This window comes from Microtus oregoni, unplaced genomic scaffold, assembly GCF_018167655.1.
Source record: "Microtus oregoni isolate MIOR12 unplaced genomic scaffold, Mior012 000139F_ref0000186, whole genome shotgun sequence".
Taxonomy (NCBI): Eukaryota; Metazoa; Chordata; class Mammalia; order Rodentia; family Cricetidae; genus Microtus; species Microtus oregoni.
In genome coordinates, this window is record NW_024544789.1 from 567,070 (window position 1) to 594,695 (window position 27,626).

The window sequence follows — 27,626 nt, forward strand, 5'->3', positions numbered from 1 at the left end:
GTTATTACCCAAAGAGCCTGGGAGTTCATGGTCAGCACATTCCCACTTTACTCCTGTTGCTCTCTGGGTATCTGGGAGTTACGTAGCCAGTCTTACAGCTTCTCTAATGTTGGACCACACCTAAATCTGTGCACCTGTTTCCATCCCTAGGCTTCTAGTGCCAATTGTATGTTGTGTATGTATGTGTTCATGTGGGTACATGCACATGGGTTCTACTTTGCTTTCTGTTGCTGTGATAAAATATCACAACCAAAAGCAACTCAGTGAGGAAAACCTTTATTTCCTCTTACAGCATAGTCCAGCATGAGAGGGAGTCAGGGAAGTAGTTTGAGGAGGGAACCTGGAGGTGGGAACTGAAGCAGAGGTCATGGAGGAATGTTGTTTACTGTCTTGTTCTCCATGGCTCACTCAACTTGCTTTTCCTACAACACAGAGCCACCTGCCTAGGGGTGACACCATCCACAGTGGCCTGAGCCCTCTCATATTAATCATTAACTAAGAAATGCCCCCAGAGACTTGGCTAAAGCCCAGTCCGATGGAGGCATTTTCTCAATGAATGTTATCTCCTCCCAAATGACTCTAGTTTGTGTCAAGGTGACATAAAACTAACCACAAAATACGTAGATACATATTGTTGGCATCGGGTGATCTCTATTATCTCTCCACCTTATTTTTTGAGACAGGGTCTCTCCCTGAACCTTGAGCTCATTGACTTGGCTAGGTTGGCTGGCCAATGAGCTCCGGGGATCTGTTCATCTCCTACTTTCTAACTCCAGTGCTTGGGATGCAGTTGTATACTACAGTACCTGACTTTTTTGTGTGGATGTTAAAGATCCAAACTCAGATGGTTATGTTTTCTCAGCAAACAGTTTACTACTGAGATATCTCCCTAGCCCACTCTGGTTTTAGTTCTAATGATAATAATGATATTGATAATAATATAATTAAATGATGCAGCTTTACCCATAACATTTATCCTTCCATCAGGAGACAATGAGTCTTAGTTTTGTAAACAGATTTTTGCAAATAGATATTTCAGGGATATATTTCCACCAAGTAAAGCAACAGTGCTGACTGAGAAGGCCTCTCTGGGTAGTCATATCTTGGGGCTTTCCTGGGAGGTACATGGTGGACAGGGAGTAAACTCAGCTCAGCAGTCCTGGATTTAGGTCTTATCGCTCTCAGTTGCCTTTAAGTTCCCTGGTCCCATTTCCTCATCTGTCAGAGAGCAATTGTGAAAGCAAAAGAGGTTTTTTAAGGTGGTTACAGGGATTAAAGTAAAAAATTGCTATGAATGCGATTTGTGCCACCAAATCCATAAAATACGATATGCATTTGCTGCACGCTATTCTCTAAATTACATTCATTTGTCCTATGCTCTGATAGCTACACCCATTTATTTACTTCAAGACCAAGCGTGACAGGTTGTCCTCGCCTCTAGCAAGCTAGAACATCCTGACACAGAATGTTTTCATCCGAGGGAAGCGAGGGCTGGGGCAGGGCAGAGGCACTGTGTGGGCGAAGTCTGTCTCCTGGTGGCTTGTTCCTTCCCAGTAGGAACAGAACCTGCTAAACTTTATTTCCCTTTACTATGAGAAGTAAGGGCTAGCCACAAGTCTCCAGACATTTATGGCAGGGACCATACTAAGATTTAGAAAAGCCTATTAGGACCAGCTGCCCTCAGGATGGAAAAAGAGCCTGCAGCCTTCCACTATTGAAATATTGTCCGAGGAAATTAATTGGTTTTGTGGAGAATGAGCTAGACCTTCCAGAACTGTGCCAATTTAAAAATCAATGGCAATTAAAATATGTCTAGTGTTCAGGAGACAGAGTTAGGCTGGACTGGAACTCACTATGTAGACCAGGATGGCCTGGAAATAGCAACAATCCTCCTGCTTCTGCCTGGTGGGTGTCGCGATCACACAGGGCAGTAGGTGGTGTAGAAAGGGTTTCAGTGGGCCCCTTTTAAGCAGCATGTGCTCAGAAGAACACACAGTGGGTGTCACTGATGTATTTTAAATTTCAGAAGCGATGCCTACGCTAATCCATGCGAAGTTTTCTTATAGAAATCCTATTTGATTTTTAATTTTTTTTATTTCAGTTTAGTTCGTGCTGGGATTCTCTTCCATATCGCCTCCCTCCCCAGTTGAATTTAGTGCAGTGATGGCAGGCATCCACGGCGTGGCTGCATGTGGTGAGGAGGATCTCCATCTGAGAGTGGACCCTTGGGTGGGAAGGCTGGAACTTTCTCTTCCCCTCTCGGGAAACCACTGATGTGGCCTATGGCTGGTGTGGGAAGCCCGGTTCGCTCAGGATCCACTCAAGGTCTCTACAGGGCAGCTATGAGGGTGGGGAGGAAAAAAAGGGGACAGTCCACACTAATGCAACCATTACAAACACAGCAGAAACAACAGATAATAAGCAAAGAATATGCTCAACAAAATGGCAGCAAAGAATGCCTTGTCCTGCAGACTGTCTAGGATGGCCTCCCTGGCCTCCCTAGTAACTGACATCAGATGCTGAGGCTCAGGGGTGACTTTTCCCTCAGGGGAAGTTTGCAGGCCATTTTTGCTTGGCATTCAGGGCTAGAGACAAGCTCCAGCGTGTGGCTGGCTGAAAGACACTCTCCTTGCACAGCCTGCAGAGGGACTGCATCGGCTCCTGTCCAGGGAGTCCTCTGTAGGCTTGGCTGGCCAAAGCCAGATTTATTGTTATTATTGTTTGATGATTGCATAGTATTTGCTCATTGTAGGAACTTTAGAAAAGATGAAAAATTATTAAGAAAAATAAAAGTTGTCTATAAAATAAAAACAGTATTAGGGACTTTATGGGAGAAGTAAGGGGAAACATTCTAAATTTTTATATAGGCATTGGTTATATAGTTACATGGTTTATATAGACATCGGTTACTACATAGGCATACATATTTGCCAAAACCAGACAAGGTACTGTTAATGTTTGTGTCCTTCATTGTATGTAAAGTTTATAGAAAAATCAAAATCAAAATAACCATTGGACTTGCAAAAGTGATGTGCATTATAAATTACTTAGGGGTCAGTGCATGGATTCCTGCAAGTTACTTTAGAGTGTATAAAAAATCAGGTGGCTTGATTATGGATAGATATGTTATCAACCAAATATAGTAAACCATTAATGGTAAGATCCAGATGGTGGATACATGAGTGTTTGTGATAATATTACTTCAACTTTGCTGTAGCTCTGAAAATTTGCATGATAAGATATGGAGCTAAAGAGAGTACTGTTTCAGAGAGCAATCCATATTTAAAGCTCAAACTTAACTACTATTTACATTTGAGTACACATCATCTTCTTTCATTTTGGTTTTTAGGAATATGTGATTGCACATCATGAAGGTTTTACTTTATGCAGATTTCATTTCATATTTTTTACTCAGTAGTGTATCTTACTTTTATCATAAAAGTTTCGGATAATTTTTAAGTTAAAGCATCCTTTATATGCAGTAAAATTCACACTTTCAAGTGTATAATTCCATGCACTTGATGGATGTATTTTGCAAACACAACTACCAAGATACAGACTATTGATCTAGATTATTTCCCCATGCTCCCCACTACTGGTCTATATTTTAGAGTGGAAATAAAATAGAATCATATAGTACAATGTGTTGTCTTTTGGCTCTGCCTTCTTTATTCGCATTGCATATCCTAGCAGTTTGATCTTTTTCTAAACTGATAAAGTTGTATTATAAGAATGTACGCTTATGAAATTTTATGTTCAGGAAAGCTCGTTGTGTATTATAACTTGTTTTATTTATGTATTTCTTATTACTGTGATATTTACAATATTTCTTTGCTATTATGAATATCTTGTAGTGAAGATTGTTGTGTCTAATTTTCATTGGTTCTTTGAGGTAGATTCCTAGGAAAGGAATTGCTAAATCAAATGTAAGATTTTAAAGCCCTGAGACATTTTTAGTCATTAAAATGTTTTTCTTGTTTTTTTTTTTAATTTTTGTTTGTTTGTTTGTTTTTGTTTTTTTAATGGCGCAGAAAAGTCTGGACTCAGAACTCTCCCACTGTTTCTAACTGTCTCTCTTGCTTTCTCTTCTGCTGTCGTTACTATAGAACTGACTGATATTCCAGTGTAGTCAGTGAGCTTGCAAATTCTAAATCATGGAGACCAATCAGGAAGTGTCTCTCTTTTTGGTGAAGATCTTAGAAGAACTGGACAGTAAGCAAAATACTGTTTCCTATCAAGACCTGTGCAAGTCACTATGTGCTCAGTTTGATCTGTCGCAGCTTGCCAAACTGAGAAGCGTGCTTTTCTACACAGCGTGTCTCGACCCCAACTTTCCAGCCACCTTATTCAAAGACAAGATGAAATGCTCTGTAAACAATCAGCAGTCAAAGAAGATCATGGTGGCAGCAGATATCGTGACAATCTTCAACCTGATCCAAATGAATGGCGGCACCGCCAAGGAGAAGCTACCCACAAGTTGCCCCAAGGTACGCAAGAAGGAGGCATCCTTTGAATCTTGCAGGTCAGACACCGAGGTGTGCAATCCAACAGTCTGTGAGCCTATGAACTGTGAGCTAGGTGAGAGGCCCTTCAGCCGAGGCTACCCCACCAGGCAATCGTCCAAATGCCGGAAGAGGGACTGTAAGGAATGTCCACAGTTTGTCCCTGCCTCTGAGCCCAACTTCCTCTTGGGTGTCAGCAAAGAGGTGAAAAACCGGGCAGCATCTCTGGACAGGCTACAAGCCCTCTCCCCGTATTCTGTGGCCAGCCCCCAGCCCTGTGAGATGCAGAGGACCTATTTCCCCATGAATATCGAGAATGAATCCATTTCAGATCAGGACTCACTGTCCATCAGCCAAGGTATCAAGGAGACCTTCATCTCCAGTGAGGAACCATTTGTGGTTCAGTCTTGTGTTCAGAAAAGGAACATCTTCAAAGAAGAATTCCACAATCTCATGACTGTATCCCCCAGTTTTGTGGGTCCCACTAACAAAGCTGAGGGGGACCGTGGGGAGACCCAGAGTCAGAAGGAGCTCCACAAGCCACCGTTCTTTAACCACAGCTTTGAGATGCCTTACCACAACCAGTACCTGAATCCAGTGTACTCCCCAATTCCTGACAAAAGGCGGGCAAAGCACGAAAGCTTAGATGACCTTCAAGCCTCTACCTATTTTGGACCCACCCCAGTAATGGGAACACAAGATGCTAGGCGCTGTCCAGGAAGGTCCAGTAAACAGACTCCATGGCCCGCCAAAAGCTGGAGCCTAAACACGGAGGAAGTGCCTGACTTTGAACGGTCTTTTTTCAATAGAAATCCCTCTGAGGAGAAGCTACGCTATCCAAATTCTGGCAGCCAGACCCCCAACTTCTCAGGCCCAGATAGGCATCCAACTTACCTGGTGCCAAAGGATCAACAGAAAGTTCTCCCTGCTGGCTATGCAGTGAAACCGAATGGACTCAAATCTAAAGAGATCTCATCCCCTGTTGACCTGGAGAAGCACGAAGCAGCCAAAAAGTTTAAAGAAAAGAGCATCAGCTGCACCAGTGGGCAGCACAGCTCAGACACCAGCAGTGTGGGTACCCAGACAGAGCAGCATGTGCTGGAGGCCCCAAAATGTAAGGACTTGTGTACTCTGGGCCAGGCCAAATACAGTGACAGACATGCCATGAAGCACTCGGATGACGACTCGGAAATTGTCAGCGACGACATCAGTGACATTTTCCGGTTTCTTGATGACATGAGCATCAATGGCTCCACAGGAGTGATACAGTCATCCTGCTACAATAGCACCGGCTCCTTGTCTCAGCTTCACAAGTCAGACTGTGACAGCTCCCCAGAGCATAACCTCGCCAAAATCACCAATGGAGCCTCCAGCAGCAAGGGAGACAAGTGTAACCGGCCTGAAAATGTCCACCATTCTGAAGAAGAGTTGAAGACCAGCGTTTGCAAACTGGTTCTCAGGATCGGTGAGATCGAGCGGAAGCTGGAATCGCTGTCAGGGGTCCGTGAGGAAATCTCCCAGGTCCTTGGAAAGCTCAATAAACTGGATCAGAAAATACAGCAGCCGGAGAAAGTGAACGTGCAGATTGACTTGAATTCCTTGACCAGCGAGGCACCCTCTGATGACAGTGTCTCTCCGAGGGTCTTCCGTGCACACAGTGGCTCCCATGGGCCCAAACTGGAGAACAGCCCCGACTGGTGCTGCTCCGACGCCAGCGGAAGCAACAGTGAAAGCCTGCGAGTCAAGGCCTTAAAGAAAAGCCTCTTTACCAGGCCATCTTCCAGGTCCCTGACTGAGGAGAACAGTGCCACAGAGTCCAAAATTGCCAGCATCTCCAACTCTCCCAGAGACTGGCGAACCATCACTTATACCAACCGCATGAGCCTCAACGAAGAGGAGATCAAAGATGCGGGCCCGAGCGATAACAAAGACTGGCATCGGAAATCTAAGGAGGTAATGGAAATTTAAGTTCTCGTGATTGGTCTCAGCATTGCCACAGCCCCAGACATTCCATGCTGGTAGCTGTGCATTGCTGGTTCCCCTTCCAGCATTGGCAGGCTCTGCGCAGTAGAACAGAGAGGGCAACATGGGCAGGCTGTTTGTCCTGCCAAGGTGCCAGCCAGTTGGGTGGAGCTCACGCTGTGCTCCTGCCGACAGTAAACAGGGCGGTTGGGATCTTTGGACAGGTGGTGTGAGAAGGATTTCACGAAAGGGGGAGTGCGTCAAGGCAGGCAAACCTCACCAAGGTTATCTTCCCGTCCTTGCTGAAGTAGTGGGATCTGCACCAGGCAAGCAAGGGAAGATGCTTGCCAGTGTCCTTGTTGCTGGGTCTCTTGTATGAATTTGGTTTCATGCATGATGCTACTTTCGAAAACATGAGTCTTTTCACTGTAAGATAAATAGTTGGCTACTAAGAATAAGGAAACAACATCATTGTTCTACCATGGAAAAACAGCCAATCAGAAACAGTCTTTTTCTCCTCTTTAGTTGTCTCTTCTTCATATGTAATAGGTGTTCCACACTTCTCATGTGTTATTTTTGACCATTTGTCACAGTCCTCCCCCCACCAGCACTGGAATCCATGTAGGCATGTGTCCAAATGCTTCCCTTTGCTCTATGGCAGTGAAGGGACCTGTTCCAGGAGGCGTGCGTTTGATCCCTCACTCTCGATGGGTTCCAGTGTCTATGCCAGACTGAGGCACTCTCAATCTGCAGCTTGTCTTCATGACATTCTCTGCTTCTATGAGGCCATGACCTTCCCTCCCGGGGACTCTGAGGGCTGGACTGTCAGGGGAGGGAGTAGTAGGAAGGGCTTCGAGGGTGCTGAGCCAAAGAAGAGGTGAGGTATAGTTTTCCCAAGTGATGTCAAGAAAAACAAATTTGCAAACAATGGCTTTGAATTCAAGATCCAGAATGAGAGGAAAGAAAATTGAAGAGACTTTTTTTTTCTAATCCCAAAAGAGCCCCTTGTGTCCCATGGTGCTCTTTTCCCTAAACTGCTTGCTATGGACACAAGGTTAAGGCTAGATTTCTGGAGCTCAGGGTCCTATATAACATTAAAAAAAATGATGACCATTAGAGGACTCACATGGTTAGGTCTTTTGTAGTATTACCAAACCAAAGTGAACCAGCCTGACCACCAATCTGTGAAGTGCCAATACTTTACCAAACCACTAGAACTAGCTGCAACCTTAGATACAATCTACTTGGAAAGCTCCACATTAAACTGTTACTGTTTGAAGTAAGCCCTCTGAACTGTGTGGCTATTTTCACTGTGACTTTTCTTCTTGGCTTTTGTCACTTCTTGCTAATGATCCTTGTTGGGCTAACCAGCTTTGGTCACTGTTGCAGCTTTGGTCAGTGTCAGAAATTGCTGAAAGCCAGATCCTCCAAATGTCTTGTCACCATGCCTAGGTCAAAATCCTCTTGTCTCAGATTAGATGTTCTATTCTTTTGTAGCTAGTGTTTCTTCTTTGTTACTGCTATGGGGAATAGCCACCACCCCAGCAGTTTTCCCAGCTGAGGAGCTCCCCAGGAGCTATGGCTCGCACATGCCCAGTTTAGCTTCAGCTTCCACATATTTACTTTCTGTGATGTCTCTTTCATCTTTGCCTTGTTTGCCCTTTGGTATCCTTTATTCCAGGTTTCACATCCTACCTGGGGCCTGGGGACCCACCCCTCCACTTCCTACCTTATCTCATGGGCTACTTCTGTGTTTGTTGCCCTAAAATTGCCATCTACAGGTGTGCAGTGTCTCTTGTTTCAAAATCCCCTGCAGATCTTCTTCGCTTCAGCAAAAAGTCTCCAAGTTCTTACCCAGGCTTTTGTATTTTTTGCTCAGGTGTGTGTGTGTGTGTGTGTGTGTGTGTGTGTGTGTGTGTGTGTTCATGCACATGTGGAGGTCACAGGACAACATGTAAGAATTGATTCTTTTTGTCTACCATGTTAGGTCCTAGGGATCGAACTTCAGACACCAGGCTTGGTTGGCAAATGCCTTTACCCACTGAGCCTGAATTTCACATACTTCTTTCTAATCAAACTCCTGTATTTTATCACAAAGCCTCTTCTGCCTTGATGAGTAACTTGTATTTCCTCAAGAATGCTATGGTTATCCACTCAGTCACCTAATTAGCAAATACTTTAGTAATTCTTTCTTTATTTTTGATTTTTTTGAGCTCTACATTTTTCTCTGCTACCTTCCCTGCTTCTCACCTTCCCTTCAACCCTTTCCCAAGGTCCCCATGCTCCCATGCTCAGGAGATCATGTCTTTTTCTACTTCCCATGTAGATTAGATCTATGCCAGACCTTGTTATATGATCAAACATAATTCATACATCAAGATTGTCCGACATGCTTTCTCTGTGCTTAGAATAAGGTGAGAATGACTGATGCTGGTCTGTGCAACCTCAGGCCTCTGGGTTCTGCGCACCCCTCAAGGCCTCCTTGCTCACACCTCTCTTGACATGTCTACAGGGATTGTTGCCCATTTCTTACCTCTAGCTTTCAGTTCTTTTCGTTCAGATGTACTGGGCAAAAACATTTACTGAAATATAGATTATGTATATACATACTGACTACTGTTATCCGGGTTTCTGTCCTGCCCCGTTCTCGCAATCATTATGTCCCAAAGAAATCACCCAGAGGTATATATTAGTTATAAACCGATTGGTCCATTAGCTCAGGCTTCTTATTAACTCTTATAATTTATATTAGCCCATCATTCTTGTCTGTGTTAGCCACGTGGCTCGATACCTTATCTGGCAGGGCAGTCACATCTTGCTTCTTCTGTGGATGGGTCACAATGACTGTGGACCAAGCTTTCTTCTTCCCAGAATTCTCTGTTCTCATTGGTCCGCCTCTACTTCCTGTCTGGTTGTCCTGCCTATACTTCCTGCCTGGCTACTGGCCAATCAGCATTTATTTAAAATATAATTGACAGAATATAGATCATTGTCCTACACCAGACTACCATCTTAGAGTATAAACTCATCTGTAGTAAGAACAAGCCTGAGCCTCAATGAGATGTTCTTAGAAGTGTGAAATGGTTCAAACCCTGGGTCTGTGCAGCATATAGTCTCCCTCTTAGCCTCTCTCACCTGATCTTGTGCATCCACAGTGGGGAGAATTGTAGTTGTGATGCTGAAATGTTAATGAGAAGATGCTATGAAGTGCTGCAGCCTAGCACCAGGCAGAGAGGTGGGTAGACAATCAGCCCAATGGCTACCACAAGGTTATTGTCATGGGGATTTCTGTCATCCCCAGTTTTGTGCAAAATCTGCTTACATTAGGACTGGGGAATGAGACATGGGCAGAATAGATAAAGCCAATGGAGCCTGTTAGAAAATCCGTGGCTTTGAAGAGTTAGAAAATAAGAAGGAAGCCCATGTTGCCTGATTTACTGTTCCTTTGTCGGTAGCTTCCATGGTTTTGAATAGTTGAGCTACATCACTTCTGGGCATGAGCCAGTGGATCAGGTGTGCTGGTATGTGTTTTTAGCCTACATTCAGGTGTATGATATGTACACTCACAGCCACACACATGTGCTCATCATGTGTTCACTTGTCACACGACCTCCCCTCATGCTCTTCTTTTCCTTTTTCTGTTATTTCGTATTGAATGCTTTGCTTTTTTTCTCATACCTTAGGGCCATATCATTGGTTTCTATCCTTTAGACAAATCCTGATGGAGTATCCTATTTATTAGTACCATTTTTGCTGGGGCCACAATTAAAGGACAAACAAACTATTCCCTGCCTTGGAGAAACTCAGTTCAGTGGAGAAAGCAGGCTGGCAGATAAGCAGTTACAGTTTAGTGTGGCGAGCTCTAGCCAAAGGGTCTGGACGCAACCCTCCGAGATCACAGAGATCCACCCCATCCCATCTGTGACGGAGTACTAGCTGGAGGGTCATCCTTGTGAAAAACCGGTGGCCTCCAGGTAGATGTTAAAAAGATCAGAGGCCCTGCTCTTACAGGCTCACTGGGAATAGAATAGCCTGTGATATGTCTCATGGCCTGTGGACATAATTGACATCAGGCCCTTTCAGACACTCCCACTTCCATGCTGCTGCCCAAGCTGCTCCTTTATCTTTAGTGCTGTACTGATTCCTTTGAAAGGGCCGCGTGCCACCACGGACAGTCACTAGAGACTCTCTGTGTGGAATTTCCAGCTTGGCTTCTGTCTGTCAAGGCAGGCTCTCAGCAGAACTTTCAAGCAATTTCCTGCGGAATGGCCTGTGTCTTTCACTCATTGAGTCTCAGTATGAAGAGGGACAGAAAAGAAGGGTCAGTAACATACAAGAGCCAATCAAAGACTCGAAAACTAGTTGATTAGGTTTAAATCCGTGCTTTGCTGTGTGTTCTCATACAAATAATTGAGTCTTTCTGAGCTCCATTATCTGACTGTACAAGAGGAGCCAATTGTGGTGAGGATGATGTAAGGACCAGGTCATAGGAACTTCTCTAGATGTGGGAACATCTGCTCTTCCTAGCACTGTCAGGATCAGAAGCTCTCTTTAGAGAATCTCTCCCCAAACAGGCAGACTTTGTATGGGTTCACAAGTAAACTCGTGTTCCTGTCTGGGTGTCTACTAGGATCTCATTGATAAAAAGTTGACTGGCTGCTCAAAGGTACTGTGAGACCCCACGGCATCTCTGTGGCTTTTCTGGATGTTTCTGTGCTTCCCTACAGGCAGACCGGCAGTATGACATTCCCCCACAGCACCGACTGCCCAAGCAACCCAAAGATGGCTTCCTGGTAGAGCAAGTATTCAGTCCACATCCTTATCCCACCTCCCTCAAGGCCCACATGAAGAGCAACCCCCTGTACACAGACATGCGGCTGACTGAGCTGGCTGAGGTTAAGCGGGGCCAGCCTTCTTGGACCATAGAGGAGTATTCTCGGAACTCTGGTGACAAGGGCAAGTTGACAGCCCTGGACCTGCAGGTGAGACTCATTGTTTCTGGGTGGGAGGAGCCCTGTCGTGGGCTGTGTGGATGACTTAAATCTGGCCGCTCCCTCAACCTTCAAACACTCCTTGGGTCCTTGCTGTAGCATTCTGAAAGTTAATAAACCAGAGAGGAGAGTGGTCTTTTTCGTTGTTGTTTTAAACAAGGGGGTTTACACCTTGAGGATTTGTTTCTAAGTATTTAACAATGAGGGTGCTTGCTTTATAGATATGTTGGCCATCTGATTTGCTAATGATGCATTTAAAATCAAGTGCAAATTCTAATCTTTGCTCACAAGACCTGAGCCAAACTGTTTAATGATACACAAGCTGATTTCTCCTTCCATATGTAGCACGTGGGATAAGCATGTTTGTGGGAGCCAAGCTATGGATTATGTTTCCATATGGAGCCACCCCAGGTAAGAGCCATTCCTGGAAGGTCTATGAATGCCATTATGGCTAGAGGGCATGCTTTTTTGTTCACCCACCACAGGGCTGGGTTTTGGTTGCACTTTATTTTGGTGGGCAGCTCAATTCCATTCACAGCACGTCTGTCTATGTTTCCACACCCTTGCAAAGGAATCCTTGTTGCCACCCATGGGCTAAACTGTGTGGAGAGAGAGGCCATAGCACCAAAAGAATGCGCTGTCTCCAGACAGCCTGTGCACTTTAAGCATGGATGGTGAGAGCTGTCTGGAGGCCCATGATGGCAAAGCTCTTATGCCATGGCCTTTCTCTAAACAAGGGTGGTGTGGGAGGTACAGCATGCGACAGAGAAAAGGCAACGGGTTTGAACAGCACCAGGACTTAATCCAAAGCTTCTTAACAACACATTGTGATGTGGAGCACTTATTTCACCTGCTTTAGCTGCGATCCTCTCACCTGTGAAACGGGCATAAAAATATCCACCTTAATATGGCATTGTTGTGAGAACTGAAAATAATATACATAAAGAACCTGGCACTGATTGGCGTTGAGAGGGTGGCACTCAGGAGCTGGTGGAGGATGCTGCAGTCAGGCAGTGTACATGGTACCTTTCACATCCATCTCTTAGTTCCAGGCACAGTTGCCTGTGAGGCAGGCATTGCTCTGATCATCTCCAGTTTATAAACCAGGAAACAATGGAAGCAGGAAGCCCAGTGAGTTGGCCCAGGTCAGACAGGTCTGGATCTATACTGGACCATTGGACAATAAGTCTCCTCCTGTTCTTCCTCTTCTCTTTTCTATGTAGCATTTCCCTTTGCTGTTGCTGGGAGTTTAACAGAACTTAATCTCAGACAAAAGGAATATAATCACACTTGTATATCTGGGAACTTAAATGGTAGCAATTCAAGCAAGTTCAGGAACACTCTAAACTCTCCCCAGCCCCTCCTACACTTGTAATAATATCCCCATGCATACCACACGCCACTTATCACTTTGGGCTTCTCTCTTCCCTGTCATCTTCCTGATGATAAGTAGGCTGGATCATAACTCGAGTCTCCCACAAGCAGACCTCTGTGCAACTTTGCTAAACGTGCCCCCCCCCCCCGATCAGCGTTATCCTACCAGCCAGAAAATGCTCAGAATTAGAAACAGCTCAATAGATTGTAATAACCAATATTTCACCATGCCCTGGAAGCGACCTTGAAAACAGATTTTGCAAGTTTAGGGAGAGACAGCATGCAGTTTGAATGTGCCAGGGTTTTAAAGAATAACCATAAGATTAGCATAAAATAGCAACAGACATTTGGGTTACAGAGTTTTGGGTAACTCTGCTTAACAACGGAAGGTCAGAGTATCCAACAGCACATACTGAAGGGATAGAGCTCACTGCCCGCTGATGCGTTGGCAGAACAGCAGGGCAGACACCGGGGCAGGTGGAGCAGAGTCGCCAGCTTATCTGTTTGCATTGCTTTGCAGAGATTGAAGTGCTGTTCCAGGTTAGCTTTGGAACAGGTTTCTTGGGGCCCGTTTTTGTTCATATATAAATGCATTAATGATACCCACCAAGGGGGTAGGCACTGGTGTAGGCCTGGCTTTATTTTCATCATTTGGCAGGCCTAATTACAAGTGAGTCTGTGTGCGGTGTCCCTGGGAATCTGGGTATTACCTCTTTGTGCTGTGGTGCCATTAGAGCTTGACGTTATTGAAAACAAAACTAATTAAAATAGTTTATTTCCGAGGCAGACTCTTAGCCCATAACCAAGTGTAGATAGCTGTGAGAGGAGGCTGATTGCCTTGTTCTGAGATGGAGGGACCAAAGCCCCCAATCTCTGCTCCCTGTGTGTGTTGCTTCTCTCCTGCACCAGCCCTGGGAAATCGGGGGAAAGAGCAGCTTATTTTGGACATAATGACCAGAGTTTGTCTTCAAGGCTATAGGGCATGGAAGGCTGTTAGTTTAGCCTTCCACCCAAACCTAATCTACGTGGGCACATCATTCACGTGACAGGTCAGTATTCCAGCAATACAGGCCCATCTTTGGATCCCTCTCTTCCTTATTGAATGCGCATTCATCTGCAGAAGGATTTTCATGTCAGGGAGAGCAAGTGGGGCCCAACTGTGTCTATGGAGAGCAGAGCTCTGTGTGTGTGTGTGTGTGTGTGTGTGTGTGTGTGTGTGTGTGTGCGTGCGCATGCATGAGAGTCTGTGTGTGCATATGTGTTGATATATATACACTTGCATATGAATTGTGTGTGCATGTTGCACATATGCATGAACATCTGAAAGCCTGTGTTTGTACATGCGTGTATTTGTGTGCATGTGTGTGTGTGGGCACTATAGTTCTAAGTAGTGGTGTTCCAGGGAGAGGCTGCTCAACTTCAGCAGTAGACACTAGGTTCTAGGAGTTTCTTACAGGCTTTCCCCACATCAAGAACATAAATATCTGGTTTATATTAGGGATATCATGGGTGGCCAGCACTGCCTTCTGCCCTTCTATACGGCTTGCAAAATTTATAAGCTGTGTTGAAGCCAGGCATGCTAAGTTCTTTTCTCCAGCCACTGTTCATTGTTGTCCATCCTGCCCCTCCTACCCACTGCAGCACCAGAGTGGCTCCAGATGATTTGTGAATGATTCTGATAATCTTACTTTGGGCCATCAAAGTTAGCATTTCACACAGTCTTTACATGCCACCAAATATTGTCTTCATTTGATTTACTTAAATTATTTCAAGATAGAAAAATCATTCAGAATTGGAGACCTGTACAGATCCCGATGGCCAACCAGAACTGGCCTACAGGCCACAGTCTGTCAACCCCTCCCTCAAATATATGGTAGTTATCAACAGGAAGGATGAAATCTTGCTATTGAATGGCAGTGAGTTGTCAGCACTCTGCAGGAAGCAGATGGCATGCCCAAAGGGATGATGGGAAGAGCTGCTGGGAAAGAGGAGTGTTCGCTGTGCTGTGAGCAGGTTAAGGGCCAGCAATGGTCAGTGAAACACCCCGAGAGAGCAGACTGAAGGGAGAAAGGAGCTGTTGCCTTTCTTGGGACTGACGGTCCAAGGGCAGAAAGCTGTGCAAGTTAGAATCTGGTGGGCGCCTAGCTGTTGGCAGGCTAAACCTGCAGGAAGAAGCCTGGGAGAAACATTGCTCTACCGTCTCTCCTCTTGTTTTCTTTTCTTTTCTTTTCTTTTTTTTTTTTTTTTTTTTTTTTTGACTGATCACACACTGTGGTGCAGAGCATGGGGCAGAAGGAACTATCTCTAGATAGGGCGGGTGGGAAACACAGAGCATGTTTTAGAGGCATGGCTACTCCAGCAACAGTGTGCCACAGTTGAGGTTTCTCAGTTCTGTAGGCACGGGATTTGCTTTTGTTTTTAATCCTTTGTGTGTAAATTTAATGTGCTCGTGTTTATAAAACATAAACAGTCTAATAACCCTTCTCACAATAGGTGTTGGGTTGTGATTTAGAGATTTAGGTGGCCTCGCTTGGGACTGTAATGTGCTGTTGCTTTTTGGATGTCACATTATTAAATGGTTATCATAAAACAAGACCATAGCTCTGCTTCATGGAAATAGATTTTAGCCATCGACGTGCAATGGAGTCTATGGGAAATGTAGGTTAAATATGATACTTTCTCTTCAGACAATGCATTAATCTTCAGTAGGCATTTGTTGTAGGAGCTGATTTTGGGGGAAAGTGTCACTTAGTCTAGAATTATCAGCAACACAGGCCCAGGGTGGACAGTCGGCCATGGGTCTGAAGTCCTTTACTTTGAACAGTGTTCTAACCTACTTATGCAAATGCTTGTAATGAAAATATTTTACATTTTGATTGAGCTAGAGGTGCCTTTGATTTTTAGTAAAAGCTCTGAGAAATGAGATGACTAGAAATAAGACAATCTTGCTTACAGAAGGTTCTGGTAGAGATTATTTTTCAATGACTTTTCTTGCTTCCCTTACAGTGGAGCTAACCTACTCTTGGTCACATGCCCTTAAAGTTGAGTCTTGTCTCGGCCATTTTGGTGATTTATGCAGAGATGACCTATGAGTTTTGTGCCAGTTTTAGTGAGGGAGGAGTCAGTGCAGTCCATGATGTATTGATAGGTCCCTAGAAGTCATTCTCTGGCATAGGCCTGGTGGGAAAGCATCTTATGATGCTGGTATTGCTAGCTACCAACTGCAGATAACTTTTAAATATTCCAGGAGTGGAAATCGTCAGGATGTCTTGGACCTGATCTCAAGTATTAACTGTATTTCTAACATCTCTTTACTTTTAGACTCAAGAATCTTTAAACCCAAACAACTTAGAATACTGGATGGAAGATATTTATACTCCAGGCTATGATTCATTGCTAAAACGAAAAGAAGCTGAATTCCGACGAGCCAAGGTCTGCAAGATTGCTGCTCTCATCACTGCGGCTGCATGCACGGTCATTCTTGTCATTGTTGTGCCCATCTGCACGATGAAGTCCTGAACCTGTGGACCCAACATTACATGCAGCTCACAGCTTCCACTGTTTTCTTCTGAATTTCTAAAGCTCACCTCAGTGTGGATGTTTGTTGAAATAGAGAAAAAAAAAATCTCAGATGCTTTTCTACAGGGCTGAAGGTTTTCTTCAGAGAGTATATCCTCTAGAAAAAAGTCTACCTAGCTGTTAAGCTTAACTGTAGTTAGACTCTGATATATTTTCAAAAGTACAGTACCTTTTTCCACATAATGAAGGCCATGAATTATCCGTAAAAAAAATTGAATATTCCAAGCAAAGGAAAAAAAAGGAAGACTAATTAATTGTCTTCTTTCATTTTGATGATGATTCATAGTGGGCATTAAGTTATGCAGAACAGATCCAATATTTGCTCTTTGGAGGAACTGATGGTGTCACAAAGATGAAAAGGCAACAGGGGTGGGATCAGTTTCTTTAACAGTCTAAGACTGTTGCTGGTGAAATAACTGGATGTGTCCACCAAAAATGTGGCTTCTATTCAGTTATCAAGGGTTACTGACTTCCTCCTTGCCCTTCTGCCATTGCCAGTGTAGAACTTCTGAATTCCTGCACTTCTTCATAGTGATATTCTGAACCCTCTTCTTGGGCCCAGGTAGTAAGGAGCCGTACATCCACACCGAGCATGATATACAGTGTTCTTTTTTTTTTTGCAGAATGAGTAGGCCAATATCTATTGTCCCCATCATGATGGGAGGCTTTCCTGCTGGGGTATGTTCAACATCTGACGGTCACTGACAGCCCAAAGGATGTTCTGTTCTTGCTCTGGCATGTGGCTCTGTTCCTTGATTTTCAAACTCTTGGTGGTACCCGACACTCTACTTTGAAGAGTTTGGAACTTGTCCTTGTGCCTTGAAGAGCAGAGACAATGGTGACACTTTGACATTCTAACGTTAAACCATGGTTTCCGTCCATCACTGGTACCAACCATTTTCAATGACTTTTAAAAGAATGTTTATTTGATAATCTGATAAAGGCACTAAGGTCTCCTCAACTACAACATCTGCTCCAGAGTTTTGAATATTTGTCAGCAGCGCAAAAAATAGAATCTATTTAATCATCTATCTATCTATCTATCTATCTATCTATCTATCTATCATCTATCTACATGTCTAAGTATCTGATTTTTGTTTGTTGTCTTCTCTGCTAAGTAAATTGAGAGCAAGACTTTTCCAAGTGTACAAGAAGCTGTTGCAATTTTATTAGAATTTGATCTCTGTTTCCTCCTGATTGGTGCTTTGACAATAATTGGCAAAAAGACTCCTTATCAACATCTATGTCTAATGTCTTACAACAAACTAAAGAAAAATGATTGACAGAGTCTAGAAACCTTAAATTGATTTGATAACAAACTGGCATACACACATTGTGGTGGTAAGTATAATCACTTTGGAAAGTATGTACACTTTCTGCAAGGGGAATCTGAGACACCTTCTAATTTCTAAAGCAAGAGGAGTCCAGCATCCATTCTAAATAATTCCAAACAATGCTGAGCTTGCTGCACTGGATCCTGTTGTCACTAGTGAAGAGTAGACAATGCACTTTAGGATGCTAACAGATGACAACAGAGGTCTTCATGATATCTATTTCTATTGATATGTTATGTTTACTAGTGGATCTTCAATGAGGTGAATGAAACTTAAGCCTTAGAATGAAATAGGACTCGACAATGAAAATGAATACATACACACACATACATACATACATACATATATGCATGCATAAATACATGTCTGTTGTCAGAATTTTAGTCTTTTGGTGCTCTGTTTTGGATTGGGCACTTCAGATAAGATTGTCTCTTTCACTCCAAAGAGGATATACTAGATTACATCCTTTGGAGTCCCTTTTCCACCTCCTTATTGTGAACAATGACTCTGTACCACATTCTGATGTCACCATTCTGCCCCACAACACAAACTAAACTGTCAGAGAGTCAGTGATAGCAGCTTCAGCCTTCAACTTCTTGATCTGTGACTTTAGAACAGCAGAGATGTACTCTCCTAGATAATAAAAATTTTGTTGAACTTGGCATTAGCACACACCTTTATTCCCAACACTTGGGAGGCAAAGGCATGTGGGTCTCTGTGAGTTCAAGGCCAGCCTGGTCTACAGAGTGAGTTCCAGTATGACAGTCTCCAAAACTACACAGAGAAACCCTGCCTCAATTTTTTTTATGTTAAATCCCAACCCAACTCCTCCATTTGACAGGTGGGATTATGAAGGCCAGATATTACTCCCTCTATAAAACCACTGATATAATGAAGCCAGTCACACTTCATCCACTGACAGTGCACTAGGACAAATCTATTTCTAATGGGCCCTATGTGGATCATGTACCTAGCTACCTAGGGAGGGCATGACTATAAACATAATTCAAGCATAGAGGTGAAAGAACTCTATAGAATTTTCTAATACCTTTTTCATTTCTGGGGAGGTAACCAAAGAAATCCAATCTTGTTCTAAGTCCAGTATAAGTCCAACTCAATGTTGTCACATAATGAAAGCATCTAGACCTGATAATAAACCAGGAGTCAGATCATGAAGGGGAAAGTAAGGAAGGAGGTTTTCTCTGGAAAGTGGCCATTCTCAGGCAGATAGTACTGAGGCTGCTGTTGAAGGACCACACCTTTGCCATATCTATGAGTTCATGAATGCCTGGAGTCTTAGAATTCATAAAAGATTATGTTTATAGTTATATCTCTTTCTCTTTGACCCCAAATGTGCTTTTCTTAGATCCCAGACTCACCCTAGCTCCCCCAACCACTCAATTTTCATAATGAAGTAAGATAGATTACTTGACAGAAAAGTATGCATCCCCTTTGTATAATATATTCCCCTCCTCTCCTGTTGCAATGTCCCCTCCCAAAGTGAAGGTGACTGACTGACCTTCTGTACTGAGTGTCATAATTTCGCTCTATATTTTTTTATAGAAAGTACATATTTTGTACCCAAAGCTTAAGTCACTTCATGTTACAAATTCATTTCATTTTTGTTGTTTTTTTCTTTAGATTTTTTATTTATAACATTAATCACATAACTTTACCATTGAAGGGATTATTTTGCAATCAAATGTCTCTATACAGTGATGGAATTTAGAATAATTTCATCCTTTTTACTAGTCTGAATTTGTTTTGAACATAGCCTTGCAGAAAAGCAATCACTATCAAAAGAACTTTTCAACTCTCTGCTATCAGGCATTTTATTCTAGCATTTCCTTGTTTAAACTACTGATAAAATGAAGCCAATCACACATCATCTGCTGTCAGCTAATCATAAATTACATGTTACTTTAGGGCATGCAGCCATGTGAATAATACATTGCAAGGCTAGCTTAATAGATATGATAAAAACAATCAGTGTTCTGAATATCTGTACTATTGTTGCCATTGTCTTAATTCCTTGTGACACTTTATTTGTTTATATTATTGCACAAAACCCCTCTGCTAATGGTTTAATGGTATGAAAATTTATAAATGTTGGAATTCAACATGCTTCCTATTATTAATATAACCAACCTACAAGAATATTGTGATCAATTGTGTGAATACCAAACATTATATACTGTATATTGTACTACAGAAATTTGTATTTTAAGGTAAAGATTTGAGTAACTGTTGGTATAACTGAAGAGTATGAGATATTTATTAAGTAATAGTGAGAAATGCAACAACCTTCCTTATTTATGCCTTATGAACAACAGAGTGTGAAATGTAAGGCACAGTTTTATGTGAAGCCCCTAAAGAGATGGGTTTCCTTGAAGGCAGGGATGGTGTCTTTCTATGTTTGTTCTGTACAGCTCTCAGCACACTCTTGGTGCTTGATAAATGTTATATAATACCAATAACTAAGCACATTTTTAGATCTTTTTTCAAATGGCTCGTGTAAAATTTGGTTAATGTTGGTTTGAAGCTATCATGTAAAATCTGCCTCTCCAAATGTAATCCAAATAAATGGAAAATATGCAGTAACTTGTAATGAGATTTTATTTTATCCATAAAGTATAGGGCTCAGGTTTATGAACATGTTACAAACTGTCCATCTTAATTCTTTTTCCCAAATTGAATGATTCCAAAGTTGTTGAAAGGAGCGGCGGCGGGCTGCGTCCCACCACCCGGCTAGCTTTACACCAGAAATAATTACACGGAAACTGTATTCTTTTAATCACTGCCTGTCCCATTAGCTCTAGCCTCTTACTGGCTAGCTCTCATAGCTAGATTAACCCATTTCTAATAATCTGTGTACCACCACGAAGTGGTAGCTTACCAGGAAAGATCTTAACCTGCATCTGTGTCCAGTGGGAGAATCATGGCGACTTTCTCCCAGCATTCTGTTCTGTTTTCTCCACCTACCTAATTTTCTGTTCTATCAAAGGGCCAAGGTAGTTTCTTTATTTAACCAATGAAAGTAACACAAAACAGAAGACTCTCCCCCATCACAAAGTAAAAAATATGTGAGTAAACTAGTCCTCCTCCTGCTCCAAGTCCCACTAAAACCTTGTAGAAATATCATATCATCATTAATCACTCAATTATGTTATATGTTCAGAATATCTCCACTGTTTCATGCTGTTTCACAAACCTGCGAATACATCACAATTTATCTATTCTTTCTGCTAATGAATGGCTATTCAGGTCCAACCTACAAGGGTACTGTGGTCAATGAGACTACCAAGTCAGTCCATGCTGTCTGTTATACTGTAGAAACTTTTATTTCAAGGCAGAAAGATGCAGATTGGTGCTCCTGGAGGAAGGACTTGGGGTTATGAATATTCTTTATGCACCCTTTCTGTATCATGTATGACTGATGGGTCATGAGAGATGCTTAAAGGTTAGGACAGAGTGCTGAAGACTTTCTAGATACTGTTCTGCAGATACGTCCTGTTCCTTGGATTGTATGTGGAGACTCAATGTCCATATCTTCCTAATAAGGTCTAGAGTCTATTGCATTCCATTGAGTGGCAAATCACTGTTTTGAAAATATCATTTCCAGTCCGGAGAGATGATTCAGTGGGGAAAATACTTGCTGTGTCATTGTTTTTAATTTTTTTCTGGAAAATGTTTGGAACTGGAGATTACTGTGTTAATCGAATGAAACCAGACTCAGACAATTATCACATTTTCTCTCATATGTGGATTCTTGACTTAAAATTGTGTGTGTATGTGTATGTGTGGGGGGGGGGAAGGGAGGAAGAGAGAGAGAGAGAGAGAGGAAATTAAAAAGGTGATCAAGAGAGGAGGCAAACACATTATGGAAGGGGGAAGAGGAATTAATAGAATACTTGTGACATGGAAGTAGACACGGAAGCCTGAGGCCATGAACTCAGATTCCCAGAACTGATGGAAAACTGCACATGGTAGAAAACTTATGCAATCAGTCCCACTCCCCCTATAGTGAGATGGGAGATAGAGACAGGTGAATCTGAATCCCTGAACATTCACAAATGCCCTAGCCTGGTGTATACAGCACAGTGTAAACAAAGACCCATACCTCACACAAGGTAGATTACATATTCCTCTACCCTTTTCATGTAACCTGTCACATCCTATGTAGAATTCCAAAGATCTTCCTCTCTTTGCAGTAGAGTTTTTTTTTTTTTCTTTCTTAGTCTGATCCTTTCCTTCACTGGCTCACGTGAAGAGAGCTTCTGGTCTTCCATTTGCCCAGAAGTCTTTTTTTTTTTTTTTTTTTTGGTTTTTTCGAGACAGGGTTTCTCTGTGGTTTTGGAGCCTGTCCTGGAACTAGCTCTTGTAGACCAGGCTGGTCTCGAAATCATAGAGATGGTTTACTTACTCTTTCCCCATATAAACACAACTTCAACATAATTTTGTTATCCCAGAGGTTTGAAGGCATTCCTTAACTCTGAAGAAAGTGAGTGACCCCTGACTTGGTCAGAAGCCTCGGCACATATTTCCCTTGTCAAATTATGTCTTGGGAGATGCTGAGGAAATGTTACTGGCTTCCCTGCCTGAGTCTTTAAAAAAGAGTGATTACTTTAACTATGAGTCCAGCACACTTGAAGAAGTAATTAATACTTTGACATCTAAGCAGAAATCTCATAGACAAGCTTGGAAAAATGGTAGGGTAGATATACAATGGTGGGTAAAGAATACATTTTAGTTTTACAATAAATTATTAAATAAAATATTAAATCAAATGCATCAATCCAAAGTTCTCATTTAGTTGGACTGCATCTGGGTTGATATTCTTCCAAGTGCTCTGAAAAAGTGAATTAAATAATATGTATGGGATCTTGTAGGAAAATAAATGTCTGTCTTCTCTAAGAGATAAATCAATATGCAATATGCGCCTGGAAGGCATTTTAATCTATCATTAATTTAGCTTCCTTCATCCAAGTACAAGCAAAAGTCAATACTCGGTTAACTTACTTTACATTATTGAATGTGCTTTTTGGAAAAGCACATATCACTTCCTAGTTCTCTAGAATTCAGACTTTGTAATCTCCAACTATTTTTTTTCTAACATGAACGTGAATCATTGAGATCTTGCTGTACGTGACTTTATTTATATATTCGTTAGTCCTTGTGATGTCTAGGAAGGGAGCAAGGAACGTGTCGTATGACACAGTAGCACATGCATAAAACACAACCATTTAGAATGCTGAGCAGTATGACTTTCATGAGTCTGGGGGCACTGCCCTATATACTGAGTGCCAAGTCAGCCAAGATTGAGACCCTGTCTCAACCCCAAACCAAACCAAATCCCCAAACAAAATCACATTACAACATCACCAACCTCCCCACAAAAATGATAAGAAAGAAAGCAACATTATAGTGTTGAAAAATAAACTGAATCCAGAAAAGAGGAAGACTGTTAGTTTCTGGGAAGAACAGAGCCCTGCATTCAGCTTATGGAAGGATGTCCCTGATAAACAGCCTCTGAATCTCAACACGGACTCCAGTTCATTGTGGTTTAATTAAAATTCCTAAAAGATTCATCAACTCCTGCACATAAAATTATTGTTAGAAGCAGCAGTGCAAGTGTGGTTATTACAAATACAGTCTCCTTTCATTGATCATGGAAAGCACTTAATAAATTATGCCTATATGCCTGAGTGGTCACCATGCTAATAAAGAAGTAGATATGGCATTTTCATGCTGCCTACTCAGAGTCATGTTCTACATTTCAAAGATTCTTGTATAATTTCAAAAGTCTTAAGAGGGAGCTGTTCCTAACTCATTTTCTCTACCGTGTTTAATGTATGTGTCTCTATGAGTTTAATTAACATTTTGCTATTTTCTTATTACAGTTCAGTTTCATCATTAACAATGGACATTGGCCCTACATACTTCTTTCTGGTTCAACTCTTTCCTCTGCCATTTGACTTGTTCATTTGTGTACTTCGTCAGTTGCTTTTATTGAGCAATTAGCATATTCAAAACAATGGTTTGTTGATGAAATTCGGATCCATCAGCCTTGTGTATATGCCTTATACATGTTTACGAAGTATACAAGTGATGTAAGGGATGGATTCTTTCATCTCTCCTCTCATAACTTCAGTGTTCATGTGTATTCAGACAACAATCAATCAATGAATATAAATAATTCCAATCATCAATAGGTACAATGAAATGGAGGAAATGGAATGATAGGAAAGAAGTCAATTTGGAAAGGCCAGCGAAAGTCTCTGGGAGGCAAGATTGTGTCAACAATTAAAAAAGAACATTTTCAATGCAAATATCCTTCAATAAGAATGAAGACTGGGGTAGCTCAGGGTAGCTTGAATGTAGCAAATTAAACTAAGGAGTGTGGGGTTTATATTATGTAACAATCATATCAGGGTGATTAACATATCTACCCATTCTGATTTTGTATGGTGAATACATTCAAACCATCCTTTCGCTCTATTTTAGGATACACAGTACATTTACTGTCAACTCTATCCACCCCTTAAGACAGTGATTCTTTCCTGACAACCTCTTCCACACTCTCTATTTTGTGTTTTTGATGCACGGATCATACTATATACAGTCATGTGTATACCCAGTATTTACCATTGAGAATCTCCTTGGCATCAGCATCATTTCCCTTGAGAAGTCTTGGATGTCAAAGTCATTCCATCTTGCTCCCATCATAGTCACCAAATCCTAGTTGCTTATAACAACCAAGATCTATTTATGTCTTGCCTGGTATAGTTAGACTTTTCTTTGTGCTGCCAGTTCACAAATAAAGACACAGAGACTTATTATTAATTATGAAAGCTTGGCCTTAACTTAAAATGAACCCAGTTCTATTGATCTTTACTCTGTCACATACTGCCCATCCTGCTTCGTCTGTGTTCCTGGTGTTTCTTATGCATCAAGATTCATTTTTTTCTTCCATTCTTTCTCTGCCCAGAAGTCCTGCCTACACCTTCTACCACTAATGGATGTCTAGCTTTTTATTAAGCCAATCATAGTAATGCACCATCATACACTGTACAAATATCCCACAAATTTCTCCCTTTTTGTCCAGATAAAAAGGAAAAATTTTAACTCTAGCATAGTAAAACTATATACAATAAGAACAATTATCAAGTGAGAAATATGTCACAATGCCCAGTCCATTAATTCACTTGGCAATTCAGAGAAGATATTCTATTATCTATCACATCTTGGTGAGTCCAAAGTTTTGAACCTAATTTATTTGTATCCTAACTTGTATTAGCAATTCAAAACTATCTTTTTATACCTCAGAATATTTTCTTAGATAAACAACTTAAACTTTTATGCACCTATATATTTTATGCTTTTTTTGTGAGTTTTTTTTTAATTTGGTAACAAGGAAAACTGTAACTATCTAGCCTCCAATCCTCATCAGAGATCCAAGAAAAATATAGTATTTCCTAAGTAAGCAGGAAGTGCAGAGTAAGCAACTTTCAAAACTAAGAAATGACAAAGATATCTGGCTGCCTGGACAGTCACCTAAGGTTCCTTTGCAATGTTGGAGCATCCATCTTTGGCCTACAGGCCTAGAATATCTGACAGACTTTTCTATAAGGCAAGATTTTGAAGGACTATCCTACTTTGTCTTGGCAAAGTTTGACAGTTGCCTTCGTTTGTGTTCTGCTTTCCAGTTTGGACAGCATACTGGCAGCACTCATGGCAAGGGCAGTTTCTTGACCAAATGGTTAGCTTTGCAACATTGAAAGCAAACTCCATGTGGAGGTTCTTCAATGCCTATCATCCTTTTTTTGAAGTATTTTGGTGCTTCCAGGAGCAGATGTGTCTCATTGTCATAAAAATCTTTATTTTATTAAAAATTTTAAATGCCATATTCAATAGATCTCTGAAGTGTTTGAAGATCGTCTATATAGTTAGAACATAATCTGTGCTTGACCTTGAAAACATATCTAACATGACTTTAAGTTTGATTGTTATAGGTGACTGTTAACCTTTCTTTCTTAATTATCCTAAATATCCTTCAAGGATTAAATCTTTACATCACATTTTTAAACGAGCTGCATATATAAACTACCTTAAATAAGGACAGAAATATATACATGTATACATATACTTTAAATTTGCATCAATATACAAAAATGTCTTAAACAAGAATAGAAACATATATACAGTATAATAAAAATAACCTTAAATTTGTATCAACATTTAAAATTCATACCAATATAAACTATATGAAGCTGGTAGTTGCTTTTTGTTTAAGTAGATTCAATAATCTACCCTTTTATCCTATCGTTCCCATGTTTCCCCTTTTCTTTGAAAAATGGGATCCCTAAACCTAATCTTTTTTGTTCAACTTTCTCCCTAACCATGAATAACAACAATTTGTAACCAACCCCTCTAAATGATGAAAAACATCCATAACCCACTGAATGACAAAAATCTACCCACCCACTTTGAAGTTGTTCTAGATGCAGAATTTTGAGAAAACTGCAACAAGAGGCATTCTGAGAGGCTGGATCACCTGGGTTACTAGTCATTAATGGTGTCTGTTTTTTCCCTTAAAACTCATAAACTTTTAAAGGTAACATAAATATCTGTATTAACACAAGTATGTAATGTGCAGTATGCCCAAGTCAGTTAAAGATGACTTTTTTTATTTTATGTTTGAGAAGGTAAAATCTGTTAACTTTTTAAGTCTATTTGGATTGTATAACCAAACCTTTATCCCTGTCATATAAAAGGATCTTATGTAATAATATGTCATGAGATTTGTGTAGCCAACAAGATTTACCTTGTCTCATCCAGTTTCAGAGCTATTCGCATAGTAGAGGGATCAGCATATATGTTACCTGTCCTGTAATTATTCTTGGTTTATATCTTCATGTCAGTAGCCCAGATTTTCAGGAGGTCTCCCCCAATCAAATCTGATCTTTATCAATTTTGAAGAGAACCAAACAAAAGAATAACCTCTCCCCAAATTCAATACATTTTCTCACTTTCATTCCAATGCTGAAACCTTCCTAAAGCATAGAGTCTGATTTAATTCATCAGTCTCTTCCACAATTCAGTATCTCCAAATGCAGTTGCCATTTTCTGTTATGTTAGTTAGCATTCAAAAAGTCAAAATTAGCAAATACCATATAGGGTCCAAACTCCCTGTGTTATAATATTTCCCATCTTTATGCCACTTTTCTTTTTTATGCTACATTACTCTTTCTTTAAAGATGTATTATTTTAACTATTATTTTTATTATTATTAAACTATTTATTTATTTTCCTATGACAGTCTACCCATTTTCTATTCTTCCTTCAGCATCTATGCACATTTTTAAGCATGCCGTATCTGTTTAGAGGTTTTCTTGGTCTGGACCTGACTTTTGGTATGTCTGTAGTCTTCTCTGACTACATGAGTCAAACCTAAACTCTGCCATGTGACTTCACTTATCACATGTCCTGGTGGCTGGCTGATCCCCTTAGGGTCAGTGAGAGCAGAGCCTCAGGCCTGGTCTATCTTCCCCAGCTCCAATAGGTGCTTCTCTATCTTGTCTCCCTCATCAGAGTAGTGTGCCACCCGCTCCTCACAAACCCCATTCAAGTGCTTGGTAGCAGGTCCGCTTAAAAAATCTACACCACTATCTCCATCCATCACCAGATGAAGGTTCTATGATGATATGCAAGATATTCATCAGTATTGCTATAGGATAGGGCCATTTTAGGTTCCCTATCCTCAGCAGCCCAAGGAACTAACTGGGGACATCGCCCTGGGCACCTGGGAGCCCCTCTAGGTTCAAGTCTCTTGCCAACCCTTCATCTGGCGATGGATGGGGATAGAGACAAAGACCCACATTGGA

The 27,626-nt window shown here is 41.5% G+C and overlaps 1 protein-coding gene across 2 annotated transcripts in view; it reads left to right on the plus strand.

Moving 5' to 3' along the window:
• The window catches only part of Minar1 (membrane integral NOTCH2 associated receptor 1), a 34,457-nt gene extending 14,153 nt beyond the window's left edge, over positions 1-20,304 (plus strand). Inside the window, exons 2-5 of one of the 2 annotated variants that reach the window (XR_005973819.1) lie at positions 4,107-6,455; positions 11,192-11,446; positions 11,801-11,866; positions 16,151-16,279. Coding sequence is in view for 1 of the 2 variants with exons in the window: in XM_041646634.1 (XP_041502568.1) it covers positions 4,155-6,455; positions 11,192-11,446; positions 16,151-16,348 (2,754 nt within the window). In the remaining variant the exon portion in view is untranslated. Of the gene's footprint in view, positions 1-4,106; positions 6,456-11,191; positions 11,447-11,800; positions 11,867-16,150 lie in introns of both variants that reach the window. The other variant, XM_041646634.1, reaches the window with a different exon arrangement.
• Positions 20,305-27,626: the final 7,322 nt, after the last annotated feature.